At 41.5% G+C, this 25,033-nt stretch overlaps 3 protein-coding genes across 3 annotated transcripts in view; 1 reads left to right on the forward strand and 2 right to left on the reverse strand.

Moving 5' to 3' along the window:
- Nucleotides 1-360, reverse strand: part of LOC114446864 (equilibrative nucleoside transporter 1-like) — a 28,107-nt gene extending 27,747 nt beyond the window's left edge. Inside the window, exon 1 of the mRNA XM_028422725.1 lies at nucleotides 335-360. The gene's annotated coding sequence lies outside the window, so the exon portion shown is untranslated. The remainder of the gene's footprint in view (nucleotides 1-334) is intronic.
- Nucleotides 361-3,831: 3,471 nt separating this feature from the next.
- LOC114446865 (histone-lysine N-methyltransferase PRDM9-like) lies at nucleotides 3,832-5,588 on the reverse strand. Its single transcript, XM_028422726.1, has 2 exons — nucleotides 5,331-5,588; nucleotides 3,832-5,043 (listed from the first exon to the last, which is right to left on the reverse strand). The coding sequence occupies exons 1-2, from the start codon at nucleotides 5,509-5,511 to the stop codon at nucleotides 4,043-4,045; spliced, it is 1,182 nt and encodes a 393-aa protein (XP_028278527.1). The 5' UTR covers nucleotides 5,512-5,588; the 3' UTR covers nucleotides 3,832-4,042.
- A 2,051-nt stretch (nucleotides 5,589-7,639) lies between these two features.
- On the forward strand, nucleotides 7,640-24,129 carry adss2 (adenylosuccinate synthase 2). The gene is made up of 13 exons (XM_028422720.1): nucleotides 7,640-7,952; nucleotides 14,379-14,481; nucleotides 16,205-16,273; nucleotides 16,363-16,413; nucleotides 16,572-16,638; nucleotides 18,535-18,642; nucleotides 19,011-19,092; nucleotides 19,163-19,289; nucleotides 20,446-20,600; nucleotides 20,948-21,072; nucleotides 21,177-21,274; nucleotides 21,486-21,635; nucleotides 21,992-24,129. Exons 1-13 carry the CDS (start codon nucleotides 7,764-7,766, stop codon nucleotides 22,042-22,044), a joined length of 1,377 nt encoding a protein of 458 aa, XP_028278521.1. The 5' UTR covers nucleotides 7,640-7,763; the 3' UTR covers nucleotides 22,045-24,129.
- Nucleotides 24,130-25,033: the final 904 nt, after the last annotated feature.

The following is a 25,033-nucleotide window of genomic DNA, read 5'->3' on the forward strand; positions in this document are numbered from 1 at the left end:
CAGGCTTATTGACAATGACAGATATTCACAGTCGACATGCAGAAGCATGCATGCATAATATTATAATCGATTACAGTTCACATCAAATCCTGGCACACACCCTCTCTGGCACATCCAAGCAGCACACTGCATCTTGGTGACTATTTGACCTTGACACCGTTTCTGCATGAGCTCCACCAGCTCTGCTATAAATTGAACATCTGCATTACAGGAGTTGCCTCAGAGAATAACACTGTGGGCATCCTACAGATACACTCCCACTCCTCTTTCTGACAGGCTGTGTCAGCAGTCTGCAACACCATCCTCTACCAACATATGAGAAGCACAGGCTTACCTCATTTAACCGGCTTGCGATGCCCTCACACATGAGCAGCACGTCCCTTCGTGGGCAACAGTGACGATGTGTGCATTTGATTGTCTGTTTTTCCTCTCTCGTGTCATTCAGCTGCAGAAACTCACTGTGTTCATGCAGTTGGCACAGATAGCGGAGCTGCACGGGGGAGGCTGACAGGAGGCAGTGGGGGGAGACTCTGACTGGTTCAGATTCCGACAAATAGCAGGCCAGCTGGTTACTTTGGATTTTTACAAATAAGCCACCAGATTATAATCACTTGAAAACATGCGTCAGAGACCAGAGCCAAATACTGGGTCAGAGAGAGAGAGTGTTACAAAACACAAGGTTATTGTAAACTGCTTTTGGCACAACCGCTTAAAATTAGATCAATAATAAAGGAAAGCTGCCTCCAAAGATCATTGCTACCTGACTGGCAGTGTCAGTGCAGCGAGTGTTGTGGGTGGTGGGATAAAAAAAATGTATTGGTACTATATATATTTTTAAACATAGCCCTCTCCTACATGTATACACATTTAATCAGACACACTGAAAGCCTACAGATATCAGTAACAACATTATCACCACTGTCAACCACTGAGCTCCTTGGCCATAGTCTGAGAGTGTCAAATCAGAAGAAGAAGGTAGGAGGACAGCCCTAAGGAAGGTCTGACAGCTCAGGCACCTATATATAATGTGCCACCACCAGGTGAACAGGTATCAGCCAATCTTCCTGATAGACCACTCCCAGGTCCCAGCACACTGCAAAACCCAAGGTGGATCTGAGGCCTGGGGGTGTCACAGGATATATGTTATAAGTTGACATAAGTTGAATAGCTGTAACCTCACTGTGAGATAAATAATTATCCCATATTGCCATAGATTAGAACAAATGCATAAAATTCTATAATTTCCTTCTAATTTCCTAGAATAAATGTTAGCCTGATCTAAGCAGAAAATCACCCACTCAGAATGAGATAATGTGGGTAAACTTTGCATTTCCTAAATCCTTAGAATCATGCCAGTATTGAAGTGTTTGTATTTTGTTTAACAGCGGATAACAATAATTTAGCTGTGACTTCAATGGGGTTATCACACCAAAATGTTTGAACATCATGTAGCTTTTAAAAAAGTATAAGCAACCTTTGCCCCCTCGAGTGGTGCCAACATCTTGTCTGGCCCATGGACTACCTGCCCTGCTGAACTGATTTGTCTTTATAGGCAGACTTTCCACTGCTTGATTGGGCTTCTGTCTCCGGTTGGAAGCGGTGGACCCAAATAATTGGAATATTGCACCAAATCCACTTCTCATAAGGTTTAAGGAGTTTTAGGACTTTAGAACTGACAGTTTTTTTCCAGTTTGTTGGGATAACTGCATGGACACATTCCTGAGAGATACTGAGCTCTGTGCCACTGCACTGTGATTCATCAATCATGGTCTCCTGTGTGACAGTGGCCAGCTTTCCAGGTTAGTGAGATCTTCCAGTCCTCCTATAGTGTTGACACCATGGCCACAGTTTAGGTGACAAACTCCCGATTAAACATTACACTATGCATTGTACTATATACAACTGTGTATGAGACATAAACATTTTAATTATTTGATTCATAAAGTAATTCTTAATCTTATTAATATAGTCTTTTTTAGTCAATCAAGTTTCTGCATAATTGCTGAAAGAGTTACAGCGCATGTATATGTAACAAGAGCTGCAAAGCTTATCTCCATTTATTATTCTGGTCAAAATAATAAAGCAGGAACTGATGACAGGTGCCTGCTGAATTATCTGTGAAGGACTCAAAGTAAGCAGGGTAATGTGGGGGAACAACTTCTTCCCACCGCAACATGCTAAGCAGCCGGGTCACTCCTTATGCTTGTAAAAGCGGAGCTGCAAAAAAGGTCCAGCAGCGTGTGATTTATACACAGTAGGATTAGTAAAAGAAAGTAAACAATAAAGCAAATGTATCATCTGGACTTCCTCAAAGATTTTCCACAAAACAAGCTGTCTTAGAGCTTACACCATGGATTTAAAATATCTACTGCAGGAATGTAAGTCGACCAACTGCGAAATAAAAACTCCATCAGTGTCTGATTACCTTTCATCACTCCCACATTTAAACATGTGTAAAATGAATACAACTTAATTCCATGGCCCAACACTTATCTCTTCATATCCAGATGTTTGCAGCTAAACCAAACCCCTGAGGATGATCTTGATAAGATGGGAGAGCCCATCTTCCTCATCCACACCTGGATCCACCCTCATATTTTGGCTTCAATCTCTGCAGAAAGTTCACTGGCTGGGTCGCCGAATAACTCGGTGACCCAGTTATGCAACCGAGGGCTTGTGGAATTCCTGATGATGGCTGAGTTCCAGCTAAATTCTTCGCGGGTGCAAAATGTCACCGTTCACACACCCTGCATGCACACACATGGAAAAGCTGCCAATGTAACCCCTCTTCTCCTTTGCTAAATTGTGAGACTGGCCCACATAAGGAAAATCCCTCCAGTTTCTTTGAGTCATGTAATTTAAATCAAAGATTAACCTCCTGACCTCTTTTTCCTCCCAGAAAGGTATGTGACAATTTTCTCAAACAACCACAGTTTGGATAAAATACATGCACATAGGACCATACAATACAGTGGAGTACATTGTAGCAGCTAAGTCTGTAATTAAAGGCCAGCTGAGGGTCTTGTACACAAATCACCTAATTAGATTTGAATCATTGAATCCCCATTAAGGCTGGACTGGAGCTGCCATGTGGGAAATGGTTCCCAAGGTTCAATGGGGGTCTGCTGCTGATCCTGTGTCTTTAGGGGTGGTTGCATAACCAGATTAGGGTAGTTAGTTTTAGAGTCGAGGGTTGCTGAAGCCTGATTAGCTCTTTAGCTCTCAACTCCAGAAGCATGAAGCAGCCTCAGAAAAACAGAAATTCCTGAACAAGCTGAGTGTGAGGCCACCTGGGAGTGATCCCAGGAGCATTTATAGAGGCTGGACGAATATGGAATTCTGCTTAACACTTAAAATGTCTAAATGTGCAAAATGCCACAATTTTACTGTTCTCTAAAGCTAAAATGCTAATATAAGATATGTATTTCTATAATTATTTGACCCAATATGTAAGTTATTTTATGTATATTCAATGACTAACCTTATAGACTGGTAAATCAAAGCTCCTGGAGCACCACCTACTGGTGAATCCTGTTTCTCTCACTCTAGAACCATGCAAAAAAAACAATAGAATTAAATTGAACTGAATATAAATACTATTCTATTGTGAATTCTGTTTTTCTCACTCTAGAACCAGGCAAAAAACAAGGTAAAAACAAGCATCTGATAATGGTTTATAACTCACCAACAGTCACCAAAGTTTATTTCAAGCCATTAGTCCAATCACCAACAGTCACCAAAGTTTATTTCAAGCCATTAGTAGAATAAAATAAACAGACTTCAATTGTATGAGGACATTCGTTGCTGCTTTGTAAGACATAATTTGACTGAAAGTGCATCATGTTTCTGGTTGTGTACATGTTTGAGTAAGTTTGAGCAACAAAAGCAGCACAAACAGATTAACATCTTTCAGATAGTTTAAAGAAAGATGTTGCCTGTAATGGTGACCAGGACACAGGTCAGGTTCAAAATGAAGAACACACAGGATATTGTAGCTCTGCACTTTTTTCTGTATCTTCATTCTACCAGCATGATTAAAACATCAGTATTTCTGAGCGTGAGTCCCTAAGTGGTATTTTAGGTGTGCGCTCTGCAGAAATCCCTTGCCACAGATGTTACATCGGTGTGGCCTCTCTCCTGTGTGGCTCCTCATGTGCTTCCTCAGGTGTCCACTGTGAGTGAAACCTTTGCAACAGAAACTGCAGCAGTAAGGTTTTTCACCTGTGTGAATCCTCATGTGTATCTTTAAATCTCCTTTCCGGGTGCACTCCTTCCCACAAACATGGCAGCGATGCAGTTTCACCCCAGCGTGGCTAGCCATGTGTTCAGTCAGAGCAGTCGTGCTGCTGCAGTTTTTACCACATATGTGGCAGCACTTTGATGCTCTGTGTGACTGAAGGTGCAGATTAAGGCTCTCATTGGACTCCAAGGTTTCGCCACACACTGCACAGGTGACACCTGCTTTCTTTGAATGCACTTGGAAAGCATGCTTTATTAAGAGAGGGCTGGAGGAAAAGGATTTATTGCACAAACAGCAATGATAGTCAGATGAGTTTAGGTGAGATACCTCAGAGGATTCTCTGAAGGTGTTAAAGGAAGTCTTACTTTGCTCTGTCTGTGTTTTATCTGATGTAAAACTAACAACAGGTCTTTTGCTTTCCCTTCCATCTTGGAGCAGAGTTTGTGTAGTTGGAGTTGAAGCATGGAGTAAGTTAAACTGGACATGTTTAGATTCCTGCATCTCCTGAAACTGCGCCACCTCCTTATATTCATCATTTTGAGTCTGTGATTGTGAAGACACTTTTGTAATCTTCTGCTCTGGTTTCTCCCAGACAGAATAATTAAGCGTGTGCAAAGCATCTGCACCCTCAAACTCTCCTCCCGTCTCTTCTCCCTCTTGTTGCTGAATAGCCCAGTGTCCATGATCTTCCTCTTTAATACGGCAAGGCTCTGGGTTCCCCTGATGGACACTGAAGACTGGCTGTTCACAGTGGTGCTGCTCCGGAGGAGTTTCCTCTTTACAGTGTGATGATGGAGAAACATCTGGAAAAAAAGGGAATGCATATATTTATGTTTATGAATTGCATCAACAATCAAGCTGATCAACGTGCTGCTTTTTACAGTCATTCAACGTCACACAGGAGAAGGTGACATCTTCTGTTCAATATATTGTCCAGAGTGCAAAGTCATTTCCTTCATCGTGTATGTGGAACAAGATGCTTTGTGAGGAAATGATTAACCAGCCAGGAAATGATTAACCAGCCTGGTTTGATGTAATTGAAAGTGAACTGTTCGTCAGCGACAAGTGGTAAAAATAACTATAAACAGACCTGTTTTGTGGGTCGACACAGGCTCTGACAGCAGACCTCTGAGCCGCTCGATCTCCTGCTTCGAACTACTCGCTTCTTCTTCATATTTCGCTATCGTGCTTTCAAAAAATTGAAATATTTCCTCTGCAGCAGCTGTCAGTCGCTCTTCAACAAAAGCCCGTAGAAAAAGCGGGGAAGACATTCTTTCACCATTAAGGTGGGCGTGAATTACGCCAGCAGGAAGAGAGCGGCTCTGGTGACGTTAGCTGACATGCTACGGAAGTGAGAACGGGCAAGAGGCAGAGCCGAAGAAGGTTGTGAGCGCCGACAGTCAGTCGGGTGCTGCCCCCTACAGGACATTAGTTGAACTACGCCATGACTCGGAGAAAAACCCCAGCACATATTGCATGTATGCGTAATCTCCACTAGAGGGAGACAAATAATTCAACATATAACTGTCCAGTTTTCGAAATTGTAGTTCTATTCATCACCCCCAGCTGCTCTTTACTCTTCTTATCTGGTTTAGTGCCCTGTACAGACAAAGTTATTATAGTAGGCGACTTTAACATTCAAGTGGATGCAGGGCTCTCAAGTTTTCAAGTTTGCTTGATATTTTGCCTCTGAACAGATGGATCATGGCCATAAATGTGTTCAGTGGAAAGGTGGAATCTCTTCTTAAAACTGATGCTCCAGGACCAGAGACAAGAGAAAGTTGTGTTTTTTCTATGTCCCAGCCTGGTCTCATTCCATACTGTGAACTAGTCACATAATTAGTTTGATTGCCGTTACTAGGCAATCAAACCGATTTCAGCCATTCAGCTATCTAAATGTCCATCTCAAGTTTTTTTCAAAAAAAAATATAATTTTTAAAATATTAAGCAATTTATTCGTAATTTTAAACATGGGAGTCTATGGAAGAGTCTTCAAAACCACCTTCAACTTTGACATGTAACTAGTTCCACATGTTCTGCTGCAGGTGAAGAAAAGCCAAAAAGCTATAGGTACTGCACCAGCCACCAGGGAGGAATCCAAAGGGTTAAAGGTACCAAATAGATCACCTGGAAATGGGTACCTCGTGAAGCCAAGCGCTTAGTGACCACGCTCTTTGCCATGGGGCCCAGCCTGGCTCAACACAAAAAAGATGTGTTTGTACTATTGTAGGCCCACCACCTGCAAGAGGGGCTGTATAGGGGTCGGATACATTGTTCTGTGGGTGGTAATTGAAAGCACCTCTAAATTGGAGGCCATAGTCCGAAGCCAGAAAAGGGTGAGATGCTCTCTCAGAGTGATAGAAGTGATAGAAATCACTTCCTGTTGTGTTTGTGCTTTGGACAATGACAGTAATGCAGATCTTCAAGCAGTTTTTTAGCTCAGCACAGCATGAAAACAAGAGCTTAACTCAATCAATCTGCTGATATTGGTTGATGCTGCACAAGCTGATATTTGTGTATCACTGTATGTGTGTTAAATGAATTCTTTAGATTGTTTGGGACATTGGTGTCACATCCATTCATTACTTATATGACTTAATCAGGAAATTTATGCACATCATGATTTTGTGCTGTGTTATGATGATGGTATGATGGTAATCTTGTCCATTCTGGGTGTTGGTTTTCCTACTTCATGGACAGATCATTGTAAGAAAAACTTACAACGACAAACTAACATTAACTAGAAAAGGGCATTTCCTGAAGAAAATGGAAGTTTGATTGCTGCAGCTGAAGCATTGCTTTGAACGCTGATGTGAAGGATTGCTGGAGAACCTGCAATCTGAATTTAATTTGTTGAAACATGGTTAAGACTTCAATGTTAAATGGCTTTTGAATAAACTTATAAACATAAACTTACTTATAAACAGTTCATTTTTTATTACAGCAATAAAATGTATCACGTTATAACGAGAAAGCGTCTTATGACGTTATAACGAGATAAGTATTGACGTTGTAACGAGATAATATGTCGTTATAACGTGATAGCATTTGGCGTTATAACGAGATAGTGATTAGTATGCTGATGATACGCTGCGCCAAAAAACCTAAGAGGGTGAAGAACAGTAGTTTGATTGCCTAGCAGCACTCAAACTAACAAACTACAATTGCCTAGCAACGGCAATCAAACTACAACAAACTAATTATATGCCCAATTTTTCTGAGTATTTCACAAGATAAATTGGTGATTTCTGACTTTGACAGTCAAACTGAGCTAAAGAGTTTTTGGAGCCAGCTCCTGCCAGCCTCCACTTCCGCATCACGGCTCCGGAGGTTGCCACTTGGTTCACAAATTGTAGTATTTCCGTGATCTCAGACCCTTGTGCGCATGTGCGTGTTACTTCCTGGCGTCTAACGTTGCCGTGGAGTGGGCTCCTTCAGTCCTCTCTGCTATCTTTGGTGCAGCACACAGCGCAGCACGGTGCGACAGGGCGCCCCAGTGAAGTCAGCCAGGGACCCAGCAGACATGTCGGAAAGTGGGAGTCAAGAAGCCGCCGGGGCCCCGAACGGCAGCGACAGCCCGAAAAAACTGGCAGCCAGACTTCCCGTTGGCAACCAAGTGACCGTGGTGCTGGGGGCTCAATGGGGGGACGAGGGGAAAGGAAAAGTTGTGGATCTCTTGGCACAAGACGCGGATATGGTGTGCAGATGTCAGGTAGGTTAGCGCTTCTCTCCACGCTGCATTCACTTGTTAGGATATTCACGAGAAACACCGCAGGTAAATGTCACTAGCTAAAACATCCTGCTGTTAGGTGTCACGACGCGTTCAGGTTGCATCTGTTGATCCGCAATTACGAGCACCCAACCGGGAAGACGCGTTCATGACAGCAGCTGGCTTATAATCGGCAAAGTGGGAGTTTCTGACAGCAGCGATGTCCACAAAAATGCAGACATGTCCACGTTGTGTTGACACAATCAGTGAAAACTACACCAATAATAGCAGTTCTAGATCTTATCTGTCATGAGATGTTTATAGGCGTTGCACACTGTTTTGTGTCTGTTTCAGTATGGACAACAAACACAGACTATCAGGTGTGTTTAGAGTTAACCACCTTGCCCCCTCCCCTTTTTTCCCATTCTGTCGACATTGCGTGAATGCAGCATTAGTTCCAGTAAGCTAACGACTCTTTGCTAGCTAACACACATCTCACTCTGTTAGTGTCGCTCTCAGTGTTCTGCTAATGTCACCTTGAATTCCTGCTAGCTGCTTAGCTTCTCGGATACCTTTATTGCTGTAATGAATTGTATCCTGTCGTGTGCACATGACAGGATAGCTGGACGTATCTTCGGCTAACCGAAGTGACCAGGTGCATCGCTTCAGAGTGGGCGTACATGGCCACCTTCAGTGCGCTAAAGATACACAGTTAACCGTGCTAGTTGAAGGTCTCTGCTGATGTTGGCTGAAAGTCGAGTTTCCACATATTCTGGCTGACATGATAGGCTTTTTCATGGCAGTATTATTAAATGATGTCTTCTCCTGTGGGGAGTTCTTAAGGCACACTGAGCTGCTCTCTAGTTTTTGCTTAAACTGCTGTAGTACACGTTAGTTTGTTCCATCCTGTTTCACACAGGCTGAGAGGGGCATTTGTGCAAAACTAAGACATGCATTGTAGTTACAGGTGCAGGTGTCTCTTTCTTGCCAGAGCCAAACTAACATCAGTACTTACAGGGTGTGTACAGTGGCTCCTCCTGTGCAGGTGCTGTGAAGGGTATTCCTCTAGCTATAAACCTCCTCTTCTTATTTGTCTGTATCTGGTCTTGGTCACTGTGTTGACTCAGTGGCTCAGCATCTGACACTTTAGGTTGGGATTGCATCCACTTTAGCTTCCTCATGCATACAAGCAGGCTTGAGACTATTTAACCAAAGAGAAAACCTGAAGTCTGGCCAGCCTGCAGAAATTAAGACATAATTGATGTGTAATGAGTGACACTGCATTAAGTTAACAGGATGTAAAATGACTAAAAAAACCCTCATAACCTGTCCTGGCCTTGTTATTGTAAAGATAACAAAACATTTTGAAGAAGCCCAAATGAGTTCAGTTTGACTGTGTGTTACCACAACAGGGTGGATTACTTCCTATTTTTTGTTGTGTAGACACATCTCAGATCTCCCTTTAGCAGACTTATGTTGACACATTGCCTGCTGTACAGTCAGTGTGTTGTGAGAAGTCAGAATTGTTTTCATGTGTTTCAACCTGTTTGCCACAAATTAGGTTGTCTTTATGTTATTGCAAAAACAGCAGTACAGTATAGTATAGTATAGTTAATGTGAATTGGAAGCAACTGGGAAGCACAGATAAGGAAGGAAGAAACATCCCAGTTGAAACCAAAGTGGAGACACTGTGACTGTAAATACATGTAAATCAAAAGGATCATTACAGCTCAGCTGGTGTTCACTCATCATTTGGCTTAAACCACTGCTGAGCCCATTTACTGCCTCACAAATCAGCTAGAATGACTGCAGTGTTTTCACTCAAGTTTAACTAAAGAAAAAATCCAAACATAAAGACACACATTACAAATCATATCATTACACAGAAGCAACCAAACATGAGCTGTGCCTAGTTACAATATGGTATAAAAATGTAAGAAATGTGATTTATACATCTGAGTACAGTATTTTCTGTAAAACTGTAACACATTTAGGTAACAGTAAGCAAAACCTCTCAGTCTCCTTATACAGCCAGTGTTGATAGTCAGAATAATTTAGAGAACTATTAATTGTCTCTGTTGATAACAAGTTGACATAACAAGGATTCTCCCAAGATTACTTGTTCTCACAGTCCTATCGAGGCTGGCGAGTGTAAAAATAAATCTTTTTCTGGCAGGAGGACCCCTCTCTCTATACGTTATGGTATGTCCATGAATGTTTGTTAATGGCTGCTTGCTGATGTGTGCGAGCGAGCAGTGAAGGGCTAGAGCAGATAGTGTTGATCTTTTTATAAAACAGGCTTTGCCAGCAGTCCTGCTTGGTGTTACTTACATCTCAGACCTGTAGGATCCTAGAAGTCACAGTTACAGTGTAAGGAGTGGGCATGTGATACAGAACATATCTCCGGAGGCTGATCGCAAGTCTGCCTGTAATTATTTTGTAAAGTGATGCTTCCATTTCATTAAACACTGCAGCTGTACATATTTTCATCTGTGTGCTAAATCTGGAGTTAAATTTAGTCATAGCAAGTCGGTACAAATTGTAGGTGTTTTATGTTACAGCTAATGATCACTGTAGTATGAAAAGAGACAAACACTACATGGTTTACTAAAGAATGGTTTTACTGTGGCTGCACCACTTGTTGCCCTCCTAGCTTGTGTCCACCTAAAACTCAACTGGGGAAAACAGTGGAGTGAAGCATGGAGTTAAGGTGAGTGGGCTATGCTAAGGCAGGGAGCTATTGCTCTGAGACCCAGCTGCTACTCAAAAGGGCAGCTTCCTAACTTTAAAAACAAGTCAAGTATTTGGTTTAGTCTCAATTAAAGATCTTTGTGTTTCTGAGTGCTAGCTGGACCAAATCAAATTGAGCATGTCGCCTTGGCCCTTGGGAGAATATGATAAGATATCCTCTGACTACATTCGTTCTACATTTGGAATATTAAATTGAAAGGAAGCATACTCGAGGCATCCTCAAGGGCCGTGAAAACAAGCTAGTCAAGTTTAATGGATTTCATTCCTGATATTCTGAAAGGTTTAGTGATGTTTGTACTGCAGCTTTAGCTTTCTCTAGTCATAATGAAGAACACATTATTATTTCAGTCATGTCTACTGCATGCAAAATCATTGCATTGGACTCTGCTGCTAACGACTTATGAGCCCTTTCACTGGATGATTTGGTAAACAAAGATTGTATGGATAAGATCTCCTAAGACTTAAAAGGGTTTATTGAAGTGGGTCCAACCCACCCACTTCACAGCACACTGCATAGACAACAGAGCTCATTTTTCAAACAGACTCATTCAGCTCCGCAAAGAACGGTTCAGGAAATCATTCCTACCTTTTGCAATGACACTTTACAACAGCTCACCTTTGTGTAGCAGACACGTCAGCACTGCTGTTTATATTAACATTACCATTTAGCACAAATTGAACAACATACTGTTGCACCACTTGCTCAATATACTGTCTGATTGCACAATTTACTGTTTCTATTCATTACTTAAATATACTGCGCACCCATATCTATCTATCTATCTATCTATCTATCTATCTATCTATCTATCTATCTATCTATCTATCTATCTATCTATCTATCTATCTATCTATCTATCTATCTATCTATCTTGAAAGGGTCAGATGTGAATTGTTTGTCAATTGATATCAAACATGAATGACTGACATTGACATTGCTATACAAGGGAAAATGATATTATATATTATATAAATACTCCACAACATCTCAGAAATGTAGTCTACAATACCACATACCGGTACATCAAGCAGTAACTAAATCTAATAGTTATAGAAAAAAGTAACTGATTACTGCTTGAGTACAATGTTGTTTTTTTAACTGTGTGCCCCTGAGTTATCTGCATTTTAATATCAAACAGTGTTTGCAATATCAGGGGTGAACTTAAGACCCTCAAAGTATTCAGAAGGCAGTTTCTGAACTCAGCACGACTGCAGCTCAGACACAATGTGTTATAGAGAACTTGTGAGAATTAACTGACACTTGGCAGAACAGAGTTTATATTAAACTGCAGCTTTTGACACTTTAAAAGGACAAAAAGTTTTTGTTTTCACACGGAAGACTCACTTTGGTGAAATGTTAGGTTTAGTTTGTGCAGGAGCAGACACTTCAGTTTGAACTATAATTTGCTGACAAAAGGAACAGGATGTATGGCTCATGGTTACTGATCATAGCACAAAAATCCAAAATGTCAGACAGACTGTCTGTGCCTTTTATTTCTTTGTGCCCTTTTCATTAAAATGTCATCATCATCAAAGATTCATCAAACAAAATCATTGAGTATAGCTGCCTGCTGCAGCCAAGAAAATATGCCTAGAAAGTAATTACTAGACTTTACCTAAAGATGGAGGAACCGTTTGTGACGTCTCCCGTAAATTCAGAGTGATTTTGAAGCCAAAAAGGGTAACCTGTGTGTGGAGGTCAGACGGGAGGTGTCCATAAGACAGACAGCTAACAACAATGTGGCAGAATCTACCTCCCATGGAAAGCTGTCATCACACTGATTGTCCAAATGTTACACCCTAATACGGTTGTTATAAAGATGGAGGGTCTGTGGAAACTGACACATGTTTTTTGGCAGCCTCAAGAGGCCAGTCAAGGAACTGTAGTTATCTCATTTTGTACTGCTGTATCTAATAACTAAGACATTCCCAGCTGGGCTAGTAAACCATGTGACACCAACCCAGGGAAGTGTTAGGCTGTGTTAATCCTGGGTCAGGTGCAGAGTCACAGGTCATCAGCTTAGGTTATTCTCAGGTCCTTTTTATACATCAACCAGCAATGCTGTAACTGCTGCATAGTATTTCTCTTGTTATGTCCATTAATTGTGTCTGGAAAATCACTGAGGATTATTTGTTTTCACAAGGACGTCCTCTTTAATCTCAGCAGTGCTCAGACCACAGGACAGCAGTAGGAGAATCAAAAGTTCATTTTCTAATAATGGGAATGAGAGCCTGATCATGAGACCATAAGGCCGAGAGCTCTTTGGTTCTGTGGGGGGATGGGGCGGATCATAAAAGTAGTATCTAAAAAGGAGAGGCATCCGCCCCCGTTCTGTTACCCTTCTCCACCTTCAGGGTACTGCTGTGGCCAGGAATAACTCCATGTGGTCAAAGCACATGCTGAGCTTGATTTATGTCCACAGGCCTCAGCGTTAGGAACACATCCTGGTCTCAGGACACACAGAGTTGAATCGGCACCTCAGGTATTAAGCAGTGACGCAAACTGCAGTGACAAGGACAGATTTGCACTTAATTTACTGTCACAGAATAAAAGGGAAATAATACTGTACTTGTTTGTCTCTTTGTTATAATCCCATCCTTAACTTGATGTAAATGCAGAGCAAAGCAGGTCAGAGTGCAGTGTTCTGGTCCAAGAACTCCAGCGCTCATGGATGAACCCCTTACAAGCAGCCTTCAGCCTTCTCCTGTCTGAAAACCTTATTTCTCACTTGACCCAGAGCTTGTTTGGATGAAGTTGTATAAAGATTTTTACTTAAGTGTTGTGACTTTTCATTGAATGAACTTTAAAAGTGACAACAGTGTTGGAAACTGGCCTTACAGACCTCCTGCCGCTCATCTGTACCTGAGACTGGCAGCTGAAGGCCATATGAGCTGCTAACACACTCAGAGCTAGGTCTGTGGGTAACATAGGCTTCCAGTATGGCCAAGTTATAGGTCTCAGTTTGTGTGGTTGGCCTGGATCAGCCTAAGGCCATGCGTCTGTAGGCTGCAATGGTTACACTAAGCATCAAACAAGTCTGGTCTATGGAGGATTTCCTGTTTGGCTGTGATGCATTACTCCTGTTGCCTAGCAACTATGACAGCTGCAGTTGATATGCTGGTTGTGACTGATAAAGCAAGTTGAATTCTTGGCTACCATGGCTAAGATGGACAACAACAACTTTTGCTCGTATTTCAGTGTGTTTGCAAATTGTGGCACTTTTGTTGTGGTGCTGTCATATAATCAGTCCTCAGTCGCAATAGATTCACAAATAAATTGTTGTATCCTCCAGATACATGCCCTGCTTATTGCTTCAAGGCAGGCCAGCAATGAGTTATAGATTTGTGTTTTGTTTGTATCTTGAGTCCTGACAGGACATGTTGGTGGTTTGGCTGCCAGAGCTAAAGAGATCATTTGAATGTTTATCCTACAATTAGTTTTTTTTTGTCCCTCCTTACATTTGTCAGTAAGTTTACACAGTCCTGAGCAGGAGTCTCTAAGCAACACCACAAAGTAACAAACAGACAGTGGACAGAGCTTCATGTACAATGCTTGTTTCTACTTGCCAAACTATTCAGCCTGCCTCCCTGATCCTCAAATCAAAGTTGTGCAGCCTTTATTATGCTCTGTGTGTTTCTGTTTGGCTCGCCTCAATGCTCTCTGTTTCTCTTCGGCAGGGCGGCAACAATGCGGGACACACAGTAGTGGTCGACTCAGTGGAATACGACTTTCACCTCCTTCCCAGTGGCATCATCAACCCCAAGGTCACCGCCTTCATTGGTGTGTAGAACCCACAGAAACGCACTCACACATATAGTTATGCACAGTTCCAAGGCTGTCCTTCCTGGCTTTTTTTTCTCAGTGAATTGATTGAGATCCCTTTTAGCCGAGTGCTTGTCATCATTGTTACAGCCTCCATTTTGACTACTGCTACAGTGTGTGTGATCAGCTTGAATCAGAGCCAGACTGCAGGCTACATCACAGCCACTCATCTGCAATAACTTCATTAGCTAATGGGGTCTTACTGTTGCTTTAAGTCTTCCAACCCTCCACGCTTCTGCACATTAATGTGTACAATCTGTATGATCTGTCAGTATCTAATCACATTTCTTATTTCATATATATGATTATTACTGTATGTACTATATCTCTACGTTTCCTCAGTAAACTAAAATCTGTTAGTGTGTTCCTCTGTAGACATGATAAGAAGACAGCTCATGCATGGTTGATCTTTTATCACTATGGGCCATTAAAAGCTGTGTCACTATTATTTCAGCAACATGGAAATATGAAGCTTGAGCATCTCTATCTTGATGAGGACCATGCATTTGGGTTTCTATGTGATGCAGTTTTAGGGGCTTTGCATACATCTTGAAATGTTAATGCATTTCATGTTCACATCATACATCAGGATGATGCCAGACACCAGCCAGCCACATGTTTGGGCCCCTGTTGCACAGAATACTGCAGATACACATTTCTCAGCAAGGCATTGTTTAGTTTTCACAGTTCCCCAGCATAAGCCTGTTTCTGTTCATTCAACCATGTCGGTGTCGTTCTTGTGAACAAATTCCCTGTTCTAAAGCTGCAAATGGTTTTATGTCTCTTCATTTCCATACTGTGAAAGTAAGTCTGTTGCTTTGTGGCCAATTTCCACATTTATTACATTTAATTTAGTCAAAGTAATTACTTCACATCCTCCACTTAATGCAACCCAATTAAAAGCTACTTTCAGCCAGCTGTTTGAGTACTCCTGTGAGCCACTCGGCTTAACACAGGCGTACTTCCCTTAGCTTCACAGCCAGGCTGCTTTTACATTATCCAGATAATTTTGGGGGGTTTTGAAGCATCTTCAGGTACATGAAGAAATTTACTTCTGCTGTGTTGGCAGACTGTGACAAAGACAGAATGTTGGAGTATAGAAACAGTCAGTCTACCTATGACCATGCAGTGCTACTACAAAGTGATCTGAGCAAAAAACAGTGGCTCCAGGGAGACAATCAACAAGTTAATCATTGTTCTTTAGTGGTAAGAACATGAAGCCAATAACTAAATGTTAGGATAACAGATTTGTCAGTGTCCATGGGTCAGTATTTAACTCACTTGCTTAAGTGTTTCCCTAAGTTGGTGCTTTGTAGAGGCCGGCTGTGGTAACAGTACCATAGTTACAGTAACAGTGTGGTGGACATACACAGTATAGTGCTGGAAAGACAGGCTTGGAATTTGATCAGGGTTATTCATTAATATAAGCCTGGATTGGCCTTGATATAGATGCATAGAGCTGTTCAGGGCGTCTCTGTTAACACAGACTACAGCCTCCAAAATACACAATATATCAATATTTAAATACTATCTATGAAAATATGTTCACAATTCATACATCCATGCCTGTCTTAGCTTTGTTTTTCTAAGGTGTCACCAGCCCAAAAGTTGTGTAAATTGTGTTGACACAGACTGAGTGTGGTTCTATTTAGTATTTACGTTATTTCTGTTTTATCCTAAGGCAACGGTGTAGTGATCCATCTTCCAGGCCTGTTTGAAGAGGCAGAAAAAAATGAACGGAAAGGAAAAGGTGAGTGACAATCTTTGTTTAAAAAAACACAAATAAGCCTCTGCTTTAATATTCACTGTGGAGACTCATAAGTGTCCTTATGTGTGTAGGCCTGAAAGACTGGGAGAAAAGGTTGATCATCTCAGACAGAGCACACATTGGTAAGTCCTCCTAGGTCTGCCCCTGGACTTTTTTTTTATTTTAATCTGTGTGTGAAAGTTTGAATGTAAGCATGGAGAAATGTGCGTGCATGTCTGTGAGCCCTGCTTTCTCTTGAGGTGTGTGAGAGTGTGTGTCCCCTCTCTCCCTCCTTTCGCAGTGTTTGACTTCCACCAAGCGGTCGATGGCGTTCAAGAACAGCAGAGGCAAGAGCAAGCAGGCAAGAAGTAAGAAACCTGCTGCTTAAAAATGGCTGGCTGCGTGCACGCACACACACAGATTACAAATGTCAAAAGGGAGAGACAGATCGATGTTCTCAGATGTTATGAGTCATCCAATATATCACCCAGAATTTCTTTTGTGTTACGATTAACTGTTCAGTATATGTGCAAACAAAGCTCAAGGTCAAGGCTCGCGTTCAGATTTATGGTATTGTTGTAAGCAGTGAGTCATACTGAATTTTACTCTGTGTCCTTCCTTCCTGCTGCCCAATATGCACACAAACATCCTGATGACATTACTAAATGCCATGTAACCTAATAACCTGTGAACCACACCTTTGTGCCTGAACACAGCACATTGTATCTTCACTGTACTAAACAATAGCTACTCATCACCAAACAATAAACAAACACACATTGAGACAGGATGGTGGAGCCCATAGCCTGAATATAAAGATGCACTAACCCTCAGTGGCATCACCCATAGGTTTCCTGAAGAGCAGGTTTGTAGCTCTGTCTGGGAGGCTTCGACCTCAACCATCTTGGCAGAGACTGAGTCTGCATAATTTCCAGCTAATCCAGTGTTGAGGTGGGCAGCTGTCTGAGCCCAAGGCTGTCTGTGATCTGATAAGGCACCCAGCTGTCAGTCAAAGCAGCCACACCCTTATTTATGAATGACTTTTATAATTGTTCGGTCGGACGGTTGTTGATTATGGTCATGTGGGCAAATGACCTTTGAGGGAAAACAATCCTTTTAATTATTTGCACCTGCATTTAAATTTACTTTCCACACATATGTAACTGTCCACAGTAACGTACATGAGTATTTTTTCTCATCACCGCACTGCCCAGATGTGTCCTCTGAATGGTCAGAGTGCAGACGAACAGACAGACAGCCCTGGAGCAGTTGGATTTTTTTAAACAGCAGGCAGAGTATATCAGGGCTTCCAGGACAAAATCCAGGTTTTCATGAGTTTGTTTGTTTTTTTTACCCCACATATTTATGTTTTTTTTTTTTACTCATTCATTATTCACCCAGTCAACCATATTGACATATGTGAGGAATGTGGAGCTGAGCCTGAAGAGCATTCAGAGCACTAAGCTGCAGGCAGACCCACTGTATTCCCATTCTAAGCCGAGTGGTCTTTAGCAGCTCAGCAGCCAAAGCCCCCACCCTCTCTGCCAGCTCCACTGTGCAGTTTTCATGCAGTTTTTCCACATTGTCCCAACATTTTGCAAAGGAGTAAATATTAGAAAAACTATATGCTGTCTGATCCTGTTCCACAGCTGTCAAACACATGTTGGCTTTACAGTCATGCACTTGGTGACTGGATACTGCATGTTTTACTGTGGCTGGTGCTAATGATGAAACTCAATAACTACAGAGGAATTTTGTCTATTTTGGTTCTGTAGTTTGCATGTTGGCAAAAAAACTTTCTGCTGCCGCAGGCCTTCCTTTTAATGGGCCGAGTTTATCAGAGGTACACGTCTACAAGTCGGTGTATGTAAATGTCACATATAAAGGGATTATACTGTCAGTAACAGCTGACTGAGTAGTGTGACTGTGTTTGTAGAAATGCAGATAAGAATGCATTGACCACATTGAACATCTGTTTTTTTCTCACTTAACAGATAAAGATAAGTGAGCAGCAGCAGATTATTCAGATATAGTTAACAGTAGTTTTACCCATCTATAATCTATCATCAGACATGGCAGGTCTGATGTAAATTCTGCATGTTCCTCTTCAGCTAAAAAGCTCTATAGTTCTATAACTTCTGTGAGCTGTGTGGATGTCATATGAATTTTGAAACTGTTGAAAGGTACATTGTATATTCGGATCACATGTTATTTTTTTATATATATATATTTATTTCCCTCCTTTCTCTCTTGGCCCTGTCCAGCCTCGGGACGACAAAAAAGGGTATTGGTCCAGTGTATTCTGCCAAGGCAGCACGCAGCGGGCTGAGGATATGTGATTTGCTGGCAGACTTCACTCAGTTCTCCGAAAGGTCTGTTCATTCAGGATTTCATCACTGGGAGTTTCAATGTGATGTGTGTGTGTAATATATTTACGCAGCGAATTATTCATTATTTAAAGTCTGTTAGTCTTTCTTGCCATTCCTACCTCTAGAGCCCAACCCTACGCAGGTGTTCAAACCCTAAACCCCTCAGGCAGTGAGACCTATGAGACCAGTGCACATTCTGCTGAACAATTCACAGAGCTGCATGTTTTCAGAGGGTTGATGCCGCTCTGACTGTAGCCAAATGTTTTTCCTGTGTTTCTGCTCCTCCCATCAAATATCTCAGATAGTATTTAGAATCACAACTGAGGTAATGCAGGTAATGGGTCAAACCTGCTCACTGTTGCTTCTTTCAGGTATAAAGTATTGGCCCAGCAGTACAAGGCAATGTACCCAACTCTCGAGATCGACATAGAGGGAGAGCTTGTCAAATTAAAGGTAACTAAAACGAAAACCTTTCTGGAATCATTTAATTCTCCTTCTCTGCAGTAACCGTTTGTACTTCTAGGACTACGTGGAGCGGATCAAACCCATGGTGAGAGACGGTGTGCACTACATGTATGAGGCTCTTCACGGGCCTCCCAAGAAAATCTTGGTAGAAGGAGCCAACGCAGCGCTGCTGGACATTGACTTTGGTAAGTAAATAACTATGTGTGTGTGTGTGCATGTGCACTGTATTTAAGCGTGCCTTACTTTTTTTTTGTTTTGTGCTAACCTGTGCTATCGAAATGAATGTGAAAACTCCATGCAGTGATGTTGCTTAAGCTTTGCTCTTTACAAAAGCCTCCTCGGAACTCAGACTAACGACGCTGGTAAGTTTAACTGTTCCTGACGTGCTGTGGCATCCAGGCTTGACGTGCACGCTCACAAGCTGAAATCACCTGCCTGTGCATGAGCACAGAGGCCCTGTTTGTCAGCAGTCTGTCAGAATTACAGTAATATCTTCCTGTGGTTGATGTTTTAAAGCATGACATGTTGTATTTAAACTTACAGATAATGACTGATGACTAAAGAGTAGTTTGCCACAGTGACGGGGTGCTGCCGCAGCACTCAACAGATTAAGTTACAGTCAAGGTTCAAAGCTATAATCAAAATACCACGCTTGTAATAACTCAAGGTATCGGAGCATGATGTCCTGCACAGTGATAGCCAAACAACTTCTCTCTCTTATGGACCTGATGAGAAAATGTCACAGTAGCATCAAGACTTGTCTGTCAGCATGTGAGGCATCAGCCTTTACATAAAGAACACTTTAACGTGACAGTTACAACTGTAAGACCTGTTCTTTGATTACACAACTGTCTCTGAACACAACCCATGTTTGCTTTTATCACTGATTAAAGTATGTTTCTGTCATTTTTCAAATACCTGAGGTAGACCTAGCCACAGTCATCACCTCACAGACATTCTCACAACTGGTTAGAACAGAAAACAGCCAGAAAAGCTGCTTAGCTTTTGTTTTTGCTACATAATCAAGCAGCCTCAGGTCAACCACAGCTTGATAGAGGGGGTTTATTATGCAACTGTGAGCTCATATCCAGAGGTGTTTGTCTGATTAGTGTACAGTGATTGAAGGGCGCACAGCAGGTCACAGTTCTCATTCTGGGGACAGGATGGGTGATAAAACAAACATACCTCAGATGTCAGATGAGATGTTTGTCACCTTTACACAAACCCCACTGAGTCAAGAGACTCTCCTTTATACATGTTGTCCTCCAGCTGCATGTTTACTCTCCCACTTTCTGCTCTTATAATGAAAAATATGAAGAGTCTTTCCTCTTATCATTGCAGGAACGTACCCGTTTGTGACATCGTCCAACTGCACAGTGGGTGGTGTATGTACAGGTCTCGGCATGCCGCCCCAGAATGTGGGAGAGGTTTACGGGGTCGTCAAAGCGTACACTACCAGAGTGGGCATCGGTGCTTTCCCATCAGAGCAGAGCAACGTAAGAGGACACGCTGATAACATGATATCAAATTTAAATGCTGTTAAGTCATGTAAAGAATGTTTGATTCACGTGAGCGAAAATGTATTTCTAATCCATGCTTCATATAGTCTCCATGGTCCAAACATGCCTCATGTGACTGAGCAGATTTATGTTCAAACAGCACCATCTAGTGGAGGCTTTGCTGCACTGCCGCTGATAACCACCTAACCATAGCCAGCTATTGATACCTACTGAAATTGAAACTCAGATGCAGAGGCAGAACTTTAATGGCTGAATATTTTAGGTTTCTGTGACTGCAAGTGGAAACAAGGCTCCGTAAACATTTACAAATGTTGTTTTTTCAGGAAATTGGCGAGCTGCTTCAGACTCGGGGAAAGGAAGTTGGTGTGACCACAGGCAGGAAGAGGCGGTGTGGTTGGCTGGATCTGGTGCTCATTAAATATGCACACATGATTAATGGCTTCACTGCGTGAGTTTGATGAGCTTAAATTAAAGCTAATTAAATTAGAGCTAAAATTATATTGTCAACTGTACTGAATATTATAATATCTGGTTGTCCGTTTTCTCTTTCAGTTTAGCGCTCACCAAACTCGACATACTTGACGTGTTGTCAGAGATCAAAGTGGGCGTAGCGTACAAAGTTGACAACCAAACTATACCTCACTTTCCAGGTAAGTTAGGTGTTATTTTCTCAGTTTTTTTGCTCCTAACAGAGAAACAAAACCTGTAAAAGTTGCATCTGTCAATCGAAGGTTATCCTCTCCTTCCATGGCCTGTGATTATTTACAATGTGATTCACTTCAAGGCTCAAAAATATTCATTTGTTGTTGATTGTTGTCTTTTGTAACACTAATGGTATCTTTGCTCATCGCTCCACTCCAGCCAATCAGGAGGTGTTACAGCGCGTGGAGGTCGAGTATGTGACACTGCCTGGCTGGAACAGCGACACCTCGGCCGCTAGAAGCTTCGAGGAGCTGCCCGAGAACGCCAGGAAATATGTCCACTTCGTTGAGGAGCATGTGGGAGTGCCTGGTATGATTACATGCACACTCATTGCTGTACAGACCTCTTGAAATATACTTATTGGCATTAAAGACCTAAACTTTGATCAGATATCAGTTTATACCATTTAGTGAATGGAACCAGATGACAAAAGTAAATTCATACATAAAATCTTATGATTTTATGTATGAACAGAAACCTGTCCATCATCATCAGCTATTGTCTCAAGTGGTCATTTGACAGCGGTGTTCCCTGTCTTTGCTTAATTTCTTAGCTCAACGCAGACTTTTCAGAAAACACTTAAACCTACGAACCTATGTGTTCTCAGTGTTTTTATTCAGTCTATAGGAAAAATGAATGCATGCCTCTGCTTCCTGTTTCCTCAGTCAAATGGATCGGAGTTGGCAAATCACGGGAGTCCATGATCCAGCTATTTTAGAAGAAGGAAGTAGAAACACGAGTAAAGATGATGCACAGCAGCAAACCAACTGTACCCTTCTTCCTTTCCTCTTCTGCACACACACACACACACACACACAGCCTACCTACCTGCCTCTCACCTCTGTGACAGAGAGATGATCGTCATGTCTGTCCTCAATGCTTTTATCGTCACCATACTATCAGACTGTCCCATCTTCCAGACCGGATCTGTCTGGATCAGAGTCCCATCAAACTGACCTGTCATCTGGATTTTAAACTTCAGGACAGCAGCTTTACAAAGTCCCCCTTTTATCTGTCTCTGCTGATATGATAACACAGATATGGCAACACCAGCTGCTATCAGGTCTGCGAGGTCACGAGGGAACGGACTCAACACAGATAAAACACACACACACACACACACTGAGCAGACATGGGATCACTGCCCGGAGGAACTGTCTGCAGATGTTTTGGTTGTCTAGACTCCGTGTATTTTTATTTTGTTCATCTATGCTGTGATTTAAATGCGCTGTGCCAGTCTGGTGTGAATCAGTTTTAACCTCAGCACTTTAGATGCTTTGGACTATACTGTACCTGCTTTATGTTTCATCCTGCCAGGTGTGCAGCACATCCTGACAAGATAAAGGGATCCTTTAATGTTTTAACTGTGTCTTTTTATGTATTTGTCATCAGACTTGTTGTTGCCTTGTTGTTCAACCAAAAGATTACCTTTGTTTAATTCTCCTGTAACAATATCTGTGGATGCTCTCATTCATCCAGGTCATAGTCATTTCCAAGAGCTTAAATCGAGGCAACTGGACTCAAGGATTGTTTTTTAAAGACGTTTCACCACTCCCCAAAGTGAATTCTTGCAACTATTCTGGTTGGGAATGTGAGTTGTGAATAGGTGAGAGCTGATGCCTCACTAGTTTACTAGTTGACGGCCCATTGTTAGAGTTTGAATGGGAGTGAAGTCTGCTAGGAAGACTGACCATTAACCAGCTATAGGGCTCATGTGAGTTCCTGCAAGATTCACCCACAGAGGTCTTGAACACATAAAACTCGGATTCCCAACCAGAATAGTTGCAGAACTGAAGAAGCCACTTGCGGGTGTGGCGAAACGTCTTCAAAAAACAATCCTTGAGTCCAGTTGCCTCGATTTAAGCTCTTGGAAAATCTCCTGTAACTAGTTTTGCTTCCAATGAATGATGGTGTTGGAGAGACGGGTGTTTTTTGAGGTTTGGGTGAGTTTAGTATAAATACGCCTTCCTCAATTTATTTCCATGTTTGTGATCGTTTTGCACTGCAAGACTAACAACTTTACATTGATTAATACTGTACAAAGCAACTGGACAACCTCCTCTTTTTGTCCAGTTTTCTGCCATTGACACATCTATAAACCCAGAAAAAAAACAGTCAAACTGAAACATGAATGTGTTTTTTTTCTAAACAGAAAAAACACTGAAAAAGGTCTGCAGGTGAATATTTTAAAGACTGCTGAAATGGGCCAACAGAACAAACCAATCAGAACCACCTGATTTTCTGACATCACAACTGGAAAAACGGTTAAGAGTCTAATGTTGCATTCATCTAACGTCCATCTGAGAAAACAGTTTAGAAAGAACAGGAACCTCCAGAAAGCCTCTGTGATTGGATGAATCATCTGTCTGTCATCACCTAGTTAACCAGTCAGATTGCTTCTGATTTGCTTCCCTACAGACACACACCTAACTCACACCTGTATTTCTCCTCAGGACATGATGAATGTTTATGTCCGGTTCTTATAATCTTATGAAGCTAGTGAGAATCCATCTTCAGGTCAGACATCTTCTGTAAACAGGTGAAGATAATAAAAGGATCCCGCTCCAACCACCAGATTTTACCTGCGTTTATCCACACAGACCACAACAGACTGTGTATCTACACCAGCTGTTTTACCTTTTTCCTCGATCAGGATGGCATTTACACACAATCCTAACTCTTGTTATTGAACTAGGACGATATGGATGTGAGTTTTCCCCCCACTGGGCAGCTTATTATTGTAAACATCATGATGCAGTCATTTGTGGCATCATAAAAGATGTATAGATTGTCAATACACAAACGGTGGATCATGCATTTCTTTCATTGAATTTAAAGAAAGGTGGTACAGAGCAAAACACTACAGGAACGTATCCAAAGGCTTAATCATAAACATACTTCTATATAAACACCTTTGGTTTGACATGACTGAAAACAGTGGGTCTGACGTGGAACCCTCCTCCAGAGCCACATAAATTGTCTTTACACACTCCTTACACACATAGAAGCCTCGACTGTCTGAGAAGCTAAACAAACACAGTTCGAATGGCATAACATTGTTCTTTGAATGCAGTAATGGATTTTTAAATGACTATATTTTCACTTTTTGAGGAGAAACAGGTGCACTCTGAATGTATTTCTGTTTTTAACATCACAGCATTCACTCCACAGTTGATTTAAACCACAACAATGTTTTTCTTGGAAGTATTTTGTCAAATGTTCAATATGTAACGTAGAAATAAAAGTTTTGTTTGTCAGTATCAGGTATATACAATGTAATCCATCTCTTCTGTGGTGACTTAAATATGACTCTCATACAGTCTGAACCTCAGGACATTCATTAAAAATGTTTTTTTTTTTAAATAAAATGTATTTGCTCTTCGTGTTTCTTTTGTCTTTAGATCACATATAAAATACTTTTATTAGCCATCTTTGGATAGATTATTTATCTTGAATGGAAAAAATAAGATTCAATTGTAAGAGAAGAAGATATTATCATGATTACATAAGAGCACTAGTTTGAAATAAAAACCCTTTTAGAAGTTTTCAGTTAAAATGAGACAGCATTGACAAAAAAAGTCAGTATGAAGTAAATATATTTCAACCAAGTTGTTATCCATAAAATTTTAAAGCATGTCTGTCCTGGTATTTACATGATAAACAGGAAGTAAACAACCAGGAATACGTTTGATAAGGACATAATAATA

This window comes from Parambassis ranga, chromosome 15 (assembly GCF_900634625.1).
Source record: "Parambassis ranga chromosome 15, fParRan2.1, whole genome shotgun sequence".
Lineage (NCBI taxonomy): Eukaryota > Metazoa > Chordata > Actinopteri > Ambassidae > Parambassis > Parambassis ranga.